Source organism: Orbicella faveolata, unplaced genomic scaffold (genome assembly GCF_042242905.1).
Source record: "Orbicella faveolata isolate gen_17 unplaced genomic scaffold, um_ofav_v1 contig_48, whole genome shotgun sequence".
Lineage (NCBI taxonomy): Eukaryota > Metazoa > Cnidaria > Anthozoa > Scleractinia > Merulinidae > Orbicella > Orbicella faveolata.
The window spans coordinates 4,674,590-4,690,031 of record NW_028301578.1 but is presented as its reverse complement, the minus strand read 5'-3'; the positions used below and the strand labels follow the sequence as shown (position 1 = coordinate 4,690,031).

Genomic DNA, 15,442 nt, shown 5'->3' with positions numbered 1-15,442 from the left:
TATTTTTAGCCAGTGACAACCATTTAATTCCTTTCCTTTTTTATCAATTTTTATCTATTCTTATGTTAAGTAAGTTTAGTCTGTTGTATTAGCTGACAAGAAGTAGTATTAAAAAGACGAGGGCGAGTGCTTCAAAGTGTTCTGAGTTTAAATTTCCGCTATGGCAGTTTGCAGAAAACATTAAAAAAAAAATTCTGACTTAATTGTAAATTAAAAAATAAAACAAACTAAATCGACCTAAATCGCTAATTTGACACATCAGACACATGATTTCTGCAGTTACCGTTTTTGCATAATCATGCAAAATTGACTAACCGCCAGGCAATGAATAAAAAATTAGCTGAAGCAGACCGTTTACTTTCGAGTGATACAAAATGGTTGTTTTCTAACCCAAAATGGCTGGGTACCTCTCTTTTCCTGACTTCACTGAAAAAACGTAACGGGTCATTCGTATTAGCGATCTGGTAACCGGAAAAAGGTAAAATTTTTAGAGTCCAGGTAGTCTAGCTAACTCATACTGGCATCATAATAATTTATGTTTGTCCTTTAGTCTAGGTTCTTGTTTCTTCGTGTTCCATGGATGCATGGCACAAGAGTGTGTCATCAGTTGTGTCCGACTCACTGTACGTGGAATCTTGAGGGAAATCGTATCAGAGCCGAGTATTCTGTAACTGGGCCAGATGAAAAACGAGATGAAGAGATTCACATCTTTGTCAATCTATATCGTAACCGCTCTATTTGGCATTGGAATTGTATCAGGTATTGTAACGACTGACTGTAGCGAATGGTACAATATATAGCTATAGAAAATCATGGGCCTCGGAAACTTTTGATCCGATCTCGAAATCTCGTAGTCCCTTGTTATGAGTCACGGAAGCCTCATTTTCTGTGGCGCAATTTCATTCGTTCCCGAGCCAAAAATCGTTTAGCTAACTGTCATAGTTAGCCGGAATTTCAAACAAGGATCTCGGCGTCTCGGCGAGTCTCGGATTTTAAACCCTACAAATAATGATCCACCGCAATTTTAGCCATAGGAACCAACTTTCACGATATAAATTTGTAGCCTTAAATGAGGGACTACATATAGCTTATATGTTTTACTGAGGCCTATCACAAAAATAACCTTTCATTGAACAACTCTAGAAAGAGTAAAGCGAACCGGCAATTCAGTCACCCTTTATATATATGAAACGTTTTGAAACAGGCTTCTTGTGGCTTCAGAGAAAATCGTGCATTTCAACTGCCTGTAAAATAGATGCAGTCAGAAACGATAAACTTCTTCTCGGCCAAAGTCTTTAAATCCTTATAAGAAAAGAAACCTTTTGAAAATTACAGCCGAATTGAATTCGCAGTTTAATGTCCTTCAAAATTTTGTTCGTTATGCTGGAGTTTTGATAATGTTAAAATTGACGTAGCCTAGACGATTGTTGAGTCTACGCATCAGTAGCAAGTGACTTCGGCTATTTGAATTTACACATTGAGTTCGCTATTTTATCTCCGTTTGAGACCGCGATTTCTGACTAAATCTCATAATTTCTGGGGTTTTTTCAGGTGCCAGATTGCCCAGTGTGCCACAACAGGATCCTGGAATTCTGGAAAACATCAAGGAAATTCTTGGTATGCAAAACCAGTATTTTTTTTCTTTTCGACAAGTACCGCGATTGAACTTAACACCTATATCCCTCGTTCACGCTAAAGTATTTCTCCCTCCTTAACTATACCCTTCTTCAAAAGTAATGTATGAATTTTAAACGACTGGTTTAGGAACAATTAAAAATCGCGCTGTTTCGACTTACCACAGAACTTAATTATTTCATCATTTTGATGTTAACTATTCTTCAAAATCTGCTTTTTTAACTTTCAACTCCAGGTGAACCTTGTCCTCACGGCTGGACGCGATTTAACAATTACTGTTACCTGGTGAGCAGTTCCATCAAGACTTGGGACCAGGCTCAAGCGTACTGCAAATCTCTGGGCGCAGGACTGGTGAAGATAAACAGCGCTGAAGAGAACGAGTTTGTCCTGAATCTGGTCACGAAGAAAGCTCCATCACTAAAACAGGTTTGGATCGGGCTGAAATGGTTTTCAAACAAATTCTACTGGTACGATCACTCGGTTCCAGTCTACACGAGGTGGGCTCCACATGAACCCAATGAAAATGCGAGAGAACCATGCGGGCAAATGTGGATGGATGGGCACTTATCTCTCCTTCCCATCATAGCAGCTGGTTATTGGAATGACTTGACATGTGGGGTGGACTCAAGCCTTCCAAATGGCATTGTCTGCGAGAGGCTGCCCTAGTTGACAAGCCAACTGAGTCAAAAGCCGCAAGCAGACATGGGGTACTGGGCATTGTACTCGTTTAATAAGTAGAAAAAACCTGGACTCTTGCTAAGGGACATTTCAATATGCAATGAAGTAAAAATAATTCTAAACAACGGGATGTAGAGAAAATAGCGGCTTGACAATAAAAATGTTACTATAGATGCTTTATTGTTTGTCAATTTCTTTATATCTCGTGGACCACGTTTTTAACACTTTGCCCAAGTTTGCAAAGATTTTCTGTATGTCTTCATCATTTCAATGTTACTTTTATCAATGCGCATTTTATAAGCTAGGAATAACTTCAACCCATCGACATTTATTTTACCTATGACCCGAAAGTTTGACTAATCCACAAACCGTGTATAATTTCTAGCAATTCACGAAAAAATGAACCAAATTTAGCAGGTATTTTCATTATACTCCTAAGAGAAGAGAGGCACTTTGAGAGTCAAGTGCTTGTACAAGAACACAACACAACGAGCCTTTCTGGCTTGATTTAAACATTAATCGAGTTAGGGGCCACGCCTGGCATTGAAACAGCTAAAATAAACAAATGATCCAAAATTGTTTATTGTGACAGTGGTCTACAAACGACAAGAATAGAAACATGAATCAAATTAAGGGTAAAGGAGGCTATGATTTTTATACATACGTGCTGTTTAGTAACTATAAAGATACGATCAGAAAGCAGTTTTCATCGAAACTGTATCTAGGCAAAGAATGTGCAAACTTCTCGAGCCTAGATCTCCCACGGCCAGGCGGAAGGGAAAAACATGGTGAAGTCTGGGTGCGAGATTACATACTTCGTTGATTAGAAGAAAAACATAACATTAAATCGACTGAATACAGTTGAAGAAAGACTAATAAGGGACGAAAAAAATTTGACAACATAAATCAATGACGCATGCATCGAAGGTGGTACTCAAGTATATTAGTGACGGGAGGATGCAAATAAAGTTCAATTGTTTGCGCCAAAATGGGCTATTATGCTGAACGCAAATCCCTCAAATCTTTCCAAAGGCCTAGAAAATATTTCTTAATTATTGCCTTTTGTCAAAGCCCCCAAAGTTTCATTACCAGAATCTCTTATTCCCAAAAGAGACACCAGATAAAAAGCTCCCGGAACTCTTCAGATCGCAAATTTCAAAGGCTATAACACTTCGTACCTCCCTGTTTATTTTATGCCCTGGTACTCCCCCCCCCCCCCCCCCTTGGTAATCCGCCTTTTCCGGTAACAGTGCTATTTTGAAAGGTCCTGAAACACGAAGGGACATTTTACAGGAAATGTTAGAGCGACAGATGATGCAGGGACAAGCTCATATACGCGCAAAACAAGTGAAAAGGCTGAGATAAACGTTGTCCAAGTTTATTTTTGTAACCTCTTTTTTTTTACCATCACTACTCATGGACCTCACTACTAAGGTCACTCATGTTGTGTGTTTTCTTGAAGGAGAGAACTCATTTCCAGTCCTAACAAAAAGAAAGAAATGACGCAGATTACTGTGTGACTTAAATAAGCAAGCAAGGATCGGAGAAGGAAGGAAGGAAAAAGAGAACTTCATTTAAGATTTAAATGCATTTAGTAGGAAAAAATAAGGCGGCTGTACATTTTACCACAATACCTCGCGAACCTAACACAGCCTACAAGGCACAAAGAAAGCCAAATTTTTAACTTATTTGTCCCTGTACAAAGGATATTAAGTAGCGTAGGTTTGAAGATTTTATAACGTTTCTGTACGTTTTTATGAACGTTGTTTAGGTTTTCGTGCGCTAAAAACTATGCGTAAATGTACCAGTCGCCATCTTTTTTCCTACGGAGGATTGGAGAGATGCACTATAAATTAACTAGCATAATTGCAAATAGAACATAACCTATTAAGAATGCTAATCGGTGAGAGGCTGACTAGTTGGCTATTTACACAACGCAGTCGATGAGCTGAATTCGGGACTACCGAGAACAAATCCAGTTGGCTGCAGGGTGGAGGAATAGACCATTTTACAGCTGTCTGCTCAGTGACCTGGCCTTTGAATGGCAGCGAGGCTGGAGATGATTTGATACCTCACTGCTTTTGTTGTGTAAATCAGGTTGTTCTAATGCAAACTAGTTGTATTTACATGACAAAAGCAAAGAGGTCTGTTTCAAAGTAAGGTTACCCCCAGCCTCGCTTTCATTCATTCACGGGCCAGGTCACTGAACACACAATTGTAAAATGGGCTATTGAATCATGTACCTCCAGACTTCAAATCCCGCACCCTTTGTAACTCGATCACCCAGCCTCCACAAACGTCCGAGAAGGAAATACTTAAAGGAGCTAAAACACGATTTGTGAGTCTTGAAAAGTTTAGTCTTAATTTTTCAATTTGGTCGTTAGTAATCCGAGTCAATCTTCTCCATCCATCTTTATTTCTTTATGCATATGCTTGATTATTACCTCTTGGGCGTTTTTTATCTTAGTAAACTACTATTTTCCTTCAATTTAAAGGTAATTTTGTACGTTGCCAAGTTACTCTGGACTCAACTTACATTATCACAGCAAATCTTACCTGAAGGGCAGCCAGTGTCCTGATAAAGCGGCATCCCATAACAATGTGAAGCAACTACACACGAGTTTTCGCATGCGTGCCTCTTCGCCATTCCTTTCCCTGTGGGTAAAATTATATATCACTGTTAGTGATCTCCTTCGTTAAAACGCTCTGCTACCAAAATAACTGTTATGAGCTGTTTAAAAAGCGAAATTTGTAAAATTACCTTCCAATCGAAGGAATTGTTGACCGATTAAGCTGTGAATCATCCTTACCACAAAGCTTGATCGTATGTTGTAAATATGCGACGAAATCAAGCCAAACTTAGAATTTATCGGCAAAATATGCAATCTCTTAAAACGCGAATTAATTTTCTTCAATTTTTGTCACAAAGACAAAAACATCCGGCGTAAAAAAATCTATCAAACATGTAGGCATCGAAGTAGTGTGAGGCAAAATTTTAGTCTAATGTTTAAAGAAAAAAACTTAAGAAAAATCTCATGAGATTCTCCATTTTTTTTTTCACGGAATTTGCGGTCTTTGTCAATCACAAAGGTGTGCGACGGACTTTACCAATTTCCTCAGGTATAAAAAAGAAAGGAAAAAATTTCACAACGAAACAAGCTAAACAAGGATTTCGAGCTGTAACCCTTTGAAAACCACACCGAGCCTGATTTTCCGCGAGACAAACAATATGTTCACGGGTTTCTTTCCACTGAATTTGTGAATCAGCCCTGATCAGTAATCAAAAGAACTTTTACCTTTCATTGGAGTAGCCTCCAGAACTACGGCCGTCAATAACATCAAAAAGCAAAGGCTTTTAATGACCGACATCTTAGATCAAAAGTAAGCTGAGGAAAAAATATATATTGATTACATGGTAAGCCGAAGTCTTGCCATATCAACAAGCAATAACTGAATAAGTTACTTGCTAACCTAGCTTGCTCGAGACACGGTACTACAAACATTTAAAGACCTTGTGAAACTCAGTAATTAGTGAAATTTTTGCCTCTTTGGGAGTACGTCGCACAAAAAGTGTTCAATATACCGAGTTCAAACTCCTTGGGACAGTTAATCGTGCTGTACCCTTTCAATATTCAGAACCAATTTTTTTGTATCTTCATCCGAAACTGTATCGCGTACGCTAATGAGGCAAATATTGAAAACAAAGATTATCATACAGCTAACTTTCAAAATGTTCGGCGACTCCTCCCAGCTTCCGACTATGTTGTCTGAACTGTGTTCAATGATTTGATTTGATTACCGCGCGCTCGGCAGTAGTCGGAAGCTGGGAGGAGCCGCCGAACATCTGATTATATTGACGGTAGCGAAAAACGCATTTGTCGGTTGAGCTTTGAATTTTAGTTCAATCTAGCGTGTCATTGAAAGGCGCAGTGACACACAATGAGAGTGAGGGAAAGTGGTTATTTGGTAAGCTGCATGCATTTCGTTGACTCTATTAAATTTATGCACAGTTAAAGAAGGCAGCATTATTCCCAGACAGCAACATACACAGAAAACCTCAAACAGGCATTCTAAGGACTAAAATTCGGCTTGCAAGTGGGCAATTGAAAAAATGCGTTCTCGTTTAAAAGTCATCATATTATAAATCAACGGTTTTCTTTGCCATGCCTATTCTATTTGTTGTCTTTCTTTGGTCTATTACAAGAAGAACACGGAGTACAGGGCCAGAAGGAAGAAAACTTCTAAAACTTCCCTCAATTTTGTTGGAAGTTTTTGTTGCTTTTGCGGTCGGCCTCAAAGAAGCTTTCTTTCCGTGTTAGTCTAAAAAATGCTGAACAGTTGGCTTGTGGGCAGAAAAATCACTTTAAAAATCAATAAAAAGAGACCTGAAACTTGGAGAAGTGTCTTATACTTGTCTCGTATAACATAACAATTTCTTGACTTTATCCACTGATTAGTTTCCCATATTGTTTTTCCTTGCGTGACAGTGAAAACGACCTATTGGAACAGCCACCTTGTCTCTGACCAAAAGTATCGCGGTCGCTGAGGACGATAATGACCTGCCACGTAAAGTTAAAGAAAAAAAAAGAAAAAAAAACAAAACAAAACAAAACAGACAGTGTAAATATTAAGTAAATATTTCAGTTTTGGAGCATTAACCACTGTTGACATTTTTTCGTTGCTCAAAGCGCGTTATTTATTCGCCAGCATTTGTATTTCACTGATTCTCACATGGACCGCTCAAAAGTATACAACCTTTGTTTAGAAAGCGATAAACAGGCGAAATTGTGGCTTAGTACAACTGATTGTAATCAGGACGAAATATCAGAGCTCTGGCATATTTAATTTAACATGACTGTCTTCGACAAGGCCTTTTTCTTAATCAAGTTAGGGATCTTTAGTACAACAAAGCGGCGAACATTTGCCACTATACAAAACTGAACAACCGTTTTGATCACTCGACATTTTCAAACAAGGGTAGCACACTCTAAACAGGTTTCAATAAGACTTTCCGTCCACATCCTGCTGGACTCTCGACAACCTTGTACGTAAAGAACTCGACAGAAACTCAGCGAGTGATGACGGAAATGTAAATTATCACGAGAAGGGAACACGCGAATGTGAAAAGCTTGCCGCTCAAGACGTTCTGAGTGTTTTCCGTGTTTGGTCTGGACATTTATGGAAATTTATGGTCCGATCTGGCTCACGGCAGGGTCTAAAATAGCTTAAATGGAGTAAATACCCTCTAGCTGAGCTTGCCTCGACCGACGGGTACTCCCCTCGAGTTTACGCTTCTTCATACTGACATCATAGTGTTTACGTGCTTGTTTCTTCGTGTTCGATGGATGGTATAAGAGTGAGCCATCACTACTGCCCGACTCATTATACATCGACCCCACGGAAACGTGAGCGAGATTGCGTTCAAACTGTCCTTTAACATTGCCTCTAACAGCCAAAGGAAAATCGAGATGAAGATGTTTACATCTTTGCCACTCTATATCGTTACCGCTCTATTTGCCATAGGATGTGTAGCAGGTATTGTAATTCCGATTTGTGACTTTAACAGTAATTAATCGCCATTATATCCATAGGAATTGAGGTATCGATCATGACGATTTTCTAGTTTGAAAGATACGCGGCCCAAACCAAGCGTTTTAGATATGCCCTCAAAAAGCAAATCTTAAAATATGCCTTCTTTATGCGATCAGACTTATTAACAAGTACAGTAACACAAATTTGCCGTTAAATTCTTTCGGAAACTTGTGCTAATGAAGTATCGCTTAAACTAAAGTATCACTCCAGTCCACCGGTGTTTCTATAACCAGTTATGGTTTTGCTATGTGCGTTGTCTGCTTTACAGAGCGCTATTTCTTATTACTTTTTCCCATTTTCTGGTTTCCTTTCAGCATTGCCTAGTGTGCCACAACAGGATCCTGGAGTTCTCGAAAACATTGAGAAGACTGTTGGTAAGTTAAGCCATTGAAATTTTGTCAACCGAGTGCGTCAAGTAAGCTTAGATCATACACCCCGCCTCAGATCGTTTCTAGAATTGCTCCTGTCCATTCTACCACGCAGTGCATTAACCAACGAATTTAATTACAAAGAAAATACTAAATCTGAAGCTTACAACGGAAAATGAACTGACGTAGCGCGTTTTAGCTTTACAAAGTCAACGTGAAGTTGACAAATATCTAGGCGTTCCACTTCGAATCCTCGCCGACGCAGCTCTTCTGCCTGCAGGTTTGTTTAGAAACTCAGTAATCACTTTTTGGACTTTGTTCACGAACTCTAGTATCTTGGTATTAAGCTAGACGACTTGGTTGAAGAGTCTTGAACTTACTGAAGAACTCGTAAGCTGTTTAACTATTTTGAAGCTAGATCACACTTCATAATCAACATTTTCCATATTTCAACTCATTTTCAGGTGAACCTTGTCCTCACGGCTGGACGCGATTTGACAACTACTGTTACCTGGTGAGTAGTTCCAGTAAGACTTGGTCCCAGGCTCAAGCGTACTGCAAATCTCTGGGCGGAGGACTGGTGAAGATAAACAGCGCCGAAGAGAACGAGTTTGTCCTGAATCTCGTCACGGAGACAGCTCCATCACTAAAACAGGTTTGGATCGGGCTGAAATGGTCCTCAACCGCTTTCTACTGGTACGATCACTCGGTTCCAGTCTACACGAACTGGGCTCCAAATGAACCCAGTGGAAATGCGAGAGAACCATGCGGGCATATGTGGATGGATGGGCACTCATATGCCCTTCCCGTCAGAGCAGCTGGCTATTGGAATGACTTGACATGTGGGGTGCACTCAAGCCTTCCAAATGGCATTGTCTGCGAGAGGTTGCCCTAGTTGACAAGCCAACTGAGTCAAAAGCCGCAAGCAGACATGGGGTACTGGGCATTGTACTCGTTTAATAAGTAGAAAAAACCTGGACTCTTGCTAAGGGACATTTCAATATGCAATGAAGTAAAAATAATTCTAAACAACGGGATGTAGAGAAAATAGCGGCTTGACAATAAAAATGTTACTATAGATGCTTTATTGTTTGTCAATTTCTTTATATCTCGTGGACCACGTTTTTAACACTTTGCCCAAGTTTGCAAAGATTTTCTGTATGTCTTCATCATTTCAATGTTACTTTTATCAATGCGCATTTTATAAGCTAGGAATAACTTCAACCCATCGACATTTATTTTACCTATGACCCGAAAGTTTGACTAATCCACAAACCGTGTATAATTTCTAGCAATTCACGAAAAAATGAACCAAATTTAGCAGGTATTTTCATTATACTCCTAAGAGAAGAGAGGCACTTTGAGAGTCAAGTGCTTGTACAAGAACACAACACAACGAGCCTTTCTGGCTTGATTTAAACATTAATCGAGTTAGGGGCCACGCCTGGCATTGAAACAGCTAAAATAAACAAATGATCCAAAATTGTTTATTGTGACAGTGGTCTACAAACGACAAGAATAGAAACATGAATCAAATTAAGGGTAAAGGAGGCTATGATTTTTATACATACGTGCTGTTTAGTAACTATAAAGATACGATCAGAAAGCAGTTTTCATCGAAACTGTATCTAGGCAAAGAATGTGCAAACTTCTCGAGCCTAGATCTCCCACGGCCAGGCGGAAGGGAAAAACATGGTGAAGTCTGGGTGCGAGATTACATACTTCGTTGATTAGAAGAAAAACATAACATTAAATCGACTGAATACAGTTGAAGAAAGACTAATAAGGGACGAAAAAAATTTGACAACATAAATCAATGACGCATGCATCGAAGGTGGTACTCAAGTATATTCGTGACGGGAGGATGCAAATAAAGTTCAATTGTTTGCGCCAAAATGGGCTATTATGTACAAGAACACAACACAACGAGCCTTTCTGGCTTGGTTTAAACATTAATCGAGTTAGGGGCCACGCCTGGCATTGAAAGAGCGAAAATAAACAAATGATCCAAAATTGTTTATTGTGACAGTGGTCTACAAACGACAAGAATAGAAACATGAATCAAATTAAGGGTAAAGGAGGCTATGATTTTTATACATACGTGCTGTTTAGTAATTACAAAGATACGATCAGAAAGCAGTTTTCATCGAACATGTATCTAGGCAAAGAATGTGCAAACTTCTCGAGCCTAGATCTCCCACGGCCAGGCGGAAGGGGAAAACAGGGTGAAGTCTGGGTGCGAGATTACATACTTCGTTGATTAGAAGAAAAACATAACATTAAATCGACTGAATACAGTTGAAGAAAGACTAATAAGGGACGAAAAAAAATTGACAACATAAATCAATGACGCATGCATCGAAGGTGGTACTCAAGTATATTAGTGACGGGAGGATGCAAATAAAGTTCAATTGTTTGCGCCAAAATGGGCTATTATGCTGAACGCAAATCCCTCAAATCTTTCCAAAGGCCTAGAAAATATTTCTTAATTATTGCCTTTTGTCAAAGCCCCCAAAGTTTCATTACCAGAATCTCTTATTCCCAAAAGAGACACCAGATAAAAAGCTCCCGAAACTCTTTAGATCGCAAATTTCAAAGGCTATAACACTTCGTACCTCCCTGTTTATTTTATGCCCTGGTACTCCCCCCCCCCCCCTCCCCTTGGTAATCCGCCTTTTCCGGTAACAGTGCTATTTTTAAAGGTCCTGAAACACGAAGGGACATTTTACAGGAAATGTCAGAACAAGTGAAAAGGCTGAGATAAACATTTTCCAAGTTTATTTTTGTAACCTCGTTTTTTTTACCAACACTACTCATCGACCTCTTCACTGAGGTTACTCATGTTGTGTGTTTTTTTGAAGGAGAGAACTCATTTCCAGTCGTAACAAAAAGAAATAAACGACGCAGATTACTGTATGAGTTAAATAAGCAAGCAAGGACAAGGAAGGAAGGAAGGAAGGAAAAAGAGAACTTCATTCAAGAGTTAAATGTATTTAGTACTGTTGTGATAATTTGAGACACTATAAATTAACAAGCAAATATTGCAAATAAAATAGAACCTATTAAGAATCCCAATCGGTGAGAGGCTGACCAGTTGGCTATTTACTCAACGCAGTCGAGGAGTTGAATTGGGGACTACCGAGAGCAAGACCAGTTGGCTGCAGGGTGGAGGAATAGACAATTTCACAGCTGTCTGCTCAGTGACCTGGCCTTTGAATGGCAGCGAGGCTGGAGATGCTCTGATAACTCGCTGCTTTTGTTGTGTAAATCAGGTTGCTCTAATGCAAACTAGTTATATTCACATGTCAAAAGCAGAGAGGTCTGTATCAAAGCAAGGTCCCCTCCAGCCTCGCTTTCATTCATTCATGGACCAGGTCACTGAGCACACAACTGTAAAATGGGCTATTGAATCATGTACCTCCACACTTCAAATCCAGCGCCCTTTATAATTCGATCACCCCGCCTCCACAAACGTCAGAGAGGGAAATACTTAAAGGAGCTAAAACACGATTCGTGAGTCTTGAAAAGTTTAGTGCTAATTTTTCAATTTGGTCGTTTGTAATCCGAGTTAATCTTCTCCATCCATCTTTGTTTCTTTATGCATATGGTTGATTATTATCTCTTGGACGTTTTTTATCTTAGTAAACTACTATTTTCCTTCAATTTGAAGGTTATTTTGTACGCTGCCAAAATGACCCAAAATACCTCGACTGAGCTCTCTTAAATGCAAGTTACTCTGGACTCAACTTACATTATCACAGCAAATCTTGCCTGAAGGGCAGCCAGTGTCCTGATAAAGCGGCATCCCATAACAATGTGAAGCAACTACACACGAGTTTTCGCATGCGTGCCTCTTCGCCATTCCTTTCCCTGTGGGTAAAATTATATATCACTGTTAGTGATCTCCTTCGTTAAAACGCTCTGCTACTAAAATAACTGTTATGAGCTGTTTAAAAAGCGAAATTTGTAAAATTACCTTCCAATCGAAGGAATTGTTGACCGATTAAGCTGTGACAGGAGCCATAATTATGGCTCCTGGCTGTGAATCATCCTTACCACAAAGCTTGATTGTATGTTATAAAGATGCGACAAAATCAAGCCAAACTTAGAATTTATCGGCAAAATATGCGATCCCTTAAAACGCGAATTAATTTTCTTCAATTTTTGTCACAAAGACACAAACATCGGACGTAAGAAAATCTATCAAACATGTAGGCATCGAAGTAGTCTGAGGCAAAATTTTAGTTTAATGTTTAAATACAAAAACTTAAGAAAAATCTCATGAGATTCTCCATTTTTTTTTTCACGGAATTTGCGGTCTTTGTCAATCACAAAGGTGTGCGACGGACTTTACCAATTTCCTCAGGTACAAAAAAGAAAGGAAAAAATTTCATAACGAAACAAGGTAAACAAGGATTTCGAGCTGTAACCTTTTGAAAACCTCACCGAGCCTGATTTTCCGCGAGGCAAATAACATGTTCATGAGTTTCTTTCCACTGAATTTGTGAATCAGCCCTGATCAGTAATCAAAAGAACTTTTACCTTTCATTGGAGTAGCCTCCAGAACTACGGTCGTCAATAACATCAAAAAGCAAAGGCTTTTAATGACCGACATCTTAGATCAAAAGTAAGCTGAGGAAAAAATATATATTGATTACATGGTAAGCCGAAGTCTTGCCATATCAACAAGCAATAACTGAATAAGTTACTTGCTAACCTAGCTTGCTCGAGACACGGTACTACAAACATTTAAAGACCTTGTGAGACTCAGTAATTAGTGAAATTTTTGCCTCTTTGGGTGTACGTCGCACAAAAAGTGTTCAATATACCGGGTTCAAATTCCTTGGGACAGTTAATCGTGCTGTACCCTTTCAATATTCAGAACTAATTTTTTTGTATCTTCATCCGAAACTGTATCGCGTACGCTAATGAGGCAAATATTGAAAAACAAAGATTATCATGCAGCTAACTTTCAAACTATTCGGCGACTCCTCCCAGCTTCCGACTATGTTGTCTGAACTGTGCTCAACGACTTGATTTGATTACCGCGCGCTCGGCAGTAGTCGGAAGCTGGGAGGAGCCACCGAACATCTGATTATATTGACGGTAGCGAAAAACGCATTTGTCGGTTAAGCTTTGAATTTTAGTTCAGCTTAGCATGTTATTGAAAGGCGCAGTAACACACAATGAGAGTGAGGCAAAGTGGTTATTTGGTAAGCTGCATGCATTTCGTTGACTCTCTTAAGTTTATACACAGTTAAAGAAGGCAGCATTATTCCTAGACAACGTACACAAGAAACCTCAAACAGGCATTGTAAGGACTAAAATTCGACTTGCACGTGGGCAATTGACAAAATCCTCTCTTGTTTAAAAGTCTTCATATTATAAATCAACGGTTTTCTATTTGTTGCCTCTCTTTGGTCTATTACAAGCAGAACACGGAGTACAGGGCCAGAAGGAAGAAAACTTCTAAAACTTCCCTAATCTTTGTTGGAAGTTTTTGTTGCTTCTGCGGTCGGCCTCAAAGAACCTTTCTCCCTTAAAACATAACGTGTTAGTCTAAAAGATGCTGAACATGTGGCTTGTGGGCAGAACAATCACTTTAAGAATCAATAGAAATTTCAAAGTATTTTTGAGCTTTTGTTACCGTATACCATAAATATGAATTAATGTTCTTACCTCGGTTTGTTACAGTTACTACTATTTCAACCAGGTTAGACCAGTAGAAACTGAAGTAGCGCGACGAAATGGGTGGCGATCGAGATGGGGACAAAAAAGAACCTAATGGATTTTGATTGGCTTTCTTACCTTCATGACTAACAGTTGTCGATCAACGTATGCAATATGAAAACATTTTACCATGTGATCAAACAATATATAAAAACAATACCAAAATACCAGCTCAATTTTCCCTCGTTAAGAATTAACAGTTTGTATAAACGTGTACCTTTAGTGTTTTATATGCAAGAAAAAGAATATTAAATCATGTAAAGGTACGCTGGAAAGAATGTAGTAATGACAGAACAAATGTCTTTTTTTTCTATTTTGGTAATTTATTTTAATATGTCAAAACAGGCTTGAAAAAGCTTATTAAAATTACATATTTTTGCCTAGTTTGTGAATGAATTAGGGCAGGGGCGAATATTCCTCTAACATTATAAACCGACAGAAATTTTGAACTGCATTTCTTTGGCTATGTTTCGTTTCTATGATGATAATGTTCGATATCAAAACGGTTGACTTGCAAATAATAAGACAAAAACGGAGATACAGGTTTAAATAACACAAAAACATCTAGGGCGTCACGAATTTGAGCCGCAAGTTGGCAAAATTATTCGTCACTAGATTTGCGTATGCGGAACATCGGTGAACTAATAGCATTCAAGTCCAATTTTTCTGAAATCAGAAAAACAAAGATAAGAGATGAATAACACATTAAAGTAAATGGTGATGAGGAGAGTTTACTGCAAGGAAAAAACTGGTGATTAAAAAAGAGTAGAGAAGTCGTATGGTTGTATAGTTGATTTCTGTGCTGTTTTTGCTGCCGGCCAAAAAGACAGCCCCTTTTCACTCAGGCAGTTGAAAGCTTATGTTTTATAAATTTTTACCAGAGAACGTTTGTAAATTTTGCTATGATTCATCCTGCGTGCGGTCCCTCGATATTTGTCAATGTAGGATTTTAGGTAAGATCATGCCCTTCAGAAACACGTTAAACACTAAAACCAAATATTATTACCTTGTGTGCTTGCAAGTTGTACCGATCTCGACTCGTTCAGTTGAAGAATAATGCCACGTCGCCTAAGTATCCAGAAAAGTAGTGATGAAATGGTTTAGGTGAGCATAAAAAAACGTAATGGGCCCTGATTGGTCTGCTTTTCTATGATTGACAACTATATGTATGCTACTGTATGTATAACATAGCGAATTTTTTTGTTTTCAATATAGTGAATTATTGTGATAGGAACTTACCAACTTTCGCCAAGTTGTAAAAATATAAGATTCTGAATTGTATTGCTGGAAAGGCCGCTACGGCTATGCCTCTTTTGGATGATTTATTAAAAAAACGATTCCACTGATTCTCCTAATCGAGGAAGGTCAGTTTTGTATTCATGGAGGTGAATACAAAAGAAATTACTTGTTCAGTAGCGAGATGTATAATGCTTCATTCC

At 38.8% G+C, this 15,442-nt stretch overlaps 2 protein-coding genes and 1 long non-coding RNA gene across 6 annotated transcripts; 2 read left to right on the top strand and 1 right to left on the bottom strand.

Annotated features, from left to right (window-relative positions):
• Positions 1–634: 634 nt before the first annotated feature.
• On the top strand, positions 635–2,484 carry LOC149096091 (perlucin-like protein). The gene is made up of 3 exons (XM_089280967.1): positions 635–759; positions 1,552–1,617; positions 1,871–2,484. The coding sequence occupies exons 1-3, from the start codon at positions 681–683 to the stop codon at positions 2,299–2,301; spliced, it is 576 nt and encodes a 191-aa protein (XP_089137093.1). The 5' UTR covers positions 635–680; the 3' UTR covers positions 2,302–2,484.
• Positions 2,485–3,670: 1,186 nt separating this feature from the next.
• LOC149096089 (uncharacterized) lies at positions 3,671–15,083 on the bottom strand. 3 transcript variants are annotated; one of them, XR_016204508.1, is made up of 6 exons: positions 15,010–15,083; positions 12,816–12,905; positions 12,025–12,143; positions 5,610–5,699; positions 4,870–4,968; positions 3,671–3,795 (listed from the first exon to the last, which is right to left on the bottom strand). It is a non-coding gene; the product is annotated as an uncharacterized LOC149096089 (long non-coding RNA). The 3 variants fall into 3 exon arrangements; XR_016204509.1 differs by lacking the exons at positions 4,870–4,968; positions 5,610–5,699; XR_016204510.1 differs by lacking the exons at positions 5,610–5,699; positions 12,816–12,905.
• On the top strand, positions 7,664–9,351 carry LOC149096090 (perlucin-like protein). Of its 2 annotated transcripts, XM_089280969.1 has the most exons (3): positions 7,664–7,848; positions 8,220–8,279; positions 8,738–9,351. In XM_089280969.1, exons 1-3 carry the CDS (start codon positions 7,782–7,784, stop codon positions 9,166–9,168), a joined length of 558 nt encoding a protein of 185 aa, XP_089137095.1. In that variant the 5' UTR covers positions 7,664–7,781; the 3' UTR covers positions 9,169–9,351. The 2 variants fall into 2 exon arrangements, with proteins under 2 accessions (XP_089137095.1, XP_089137094.1); XM_089280968.1 differs by lacking the exon at positions 7,664–7,848 and having other exon boundaries at positions 8,126–8,279.
• Positions 15,084–15,442: the final 359 nt, after the last annotated feature.

Excerpts from the sequence above, each read along its gene's own strand:
- LOC149096091 (XM_089280967.1), top strand. The coding sequence starts at position 681 with ATGAAAAACGAGATGAAGAGATTCACATCTTTGTCAATCTATATCGTA. Across the intron at positions 760-1,551 it reads TGGCATTGGAATTGTATCAG|GTGCCAGATTGCCCAGTGTG; the intron begins GTATTGTAACGA and ends GGGTTTTTTCAG. Across the intron at positions 1,618-1,870 it reads AAACATCAAGGAAATTCTTG|GTGAACCTTGTCCTCACGGC; the intron begins GTATGCAAAACC and ends TTTCAACTCCAG.
- LOC149096090 (XM_089280968.1), top strand. The coding sequence starts at position 8,141 with ATGGTTTTGCTATGTGCGTTGTCTGCTTTACAGAGCGCTATTTCTTAT. Across the intron at positions 8,280-8,737 it reads AAACATTGAGAAGACTGTTG|GTGAACCTTGTCCTCACGGC; the intron begins GTAAGTTAAGCC and ends ACTCATTTTCAG.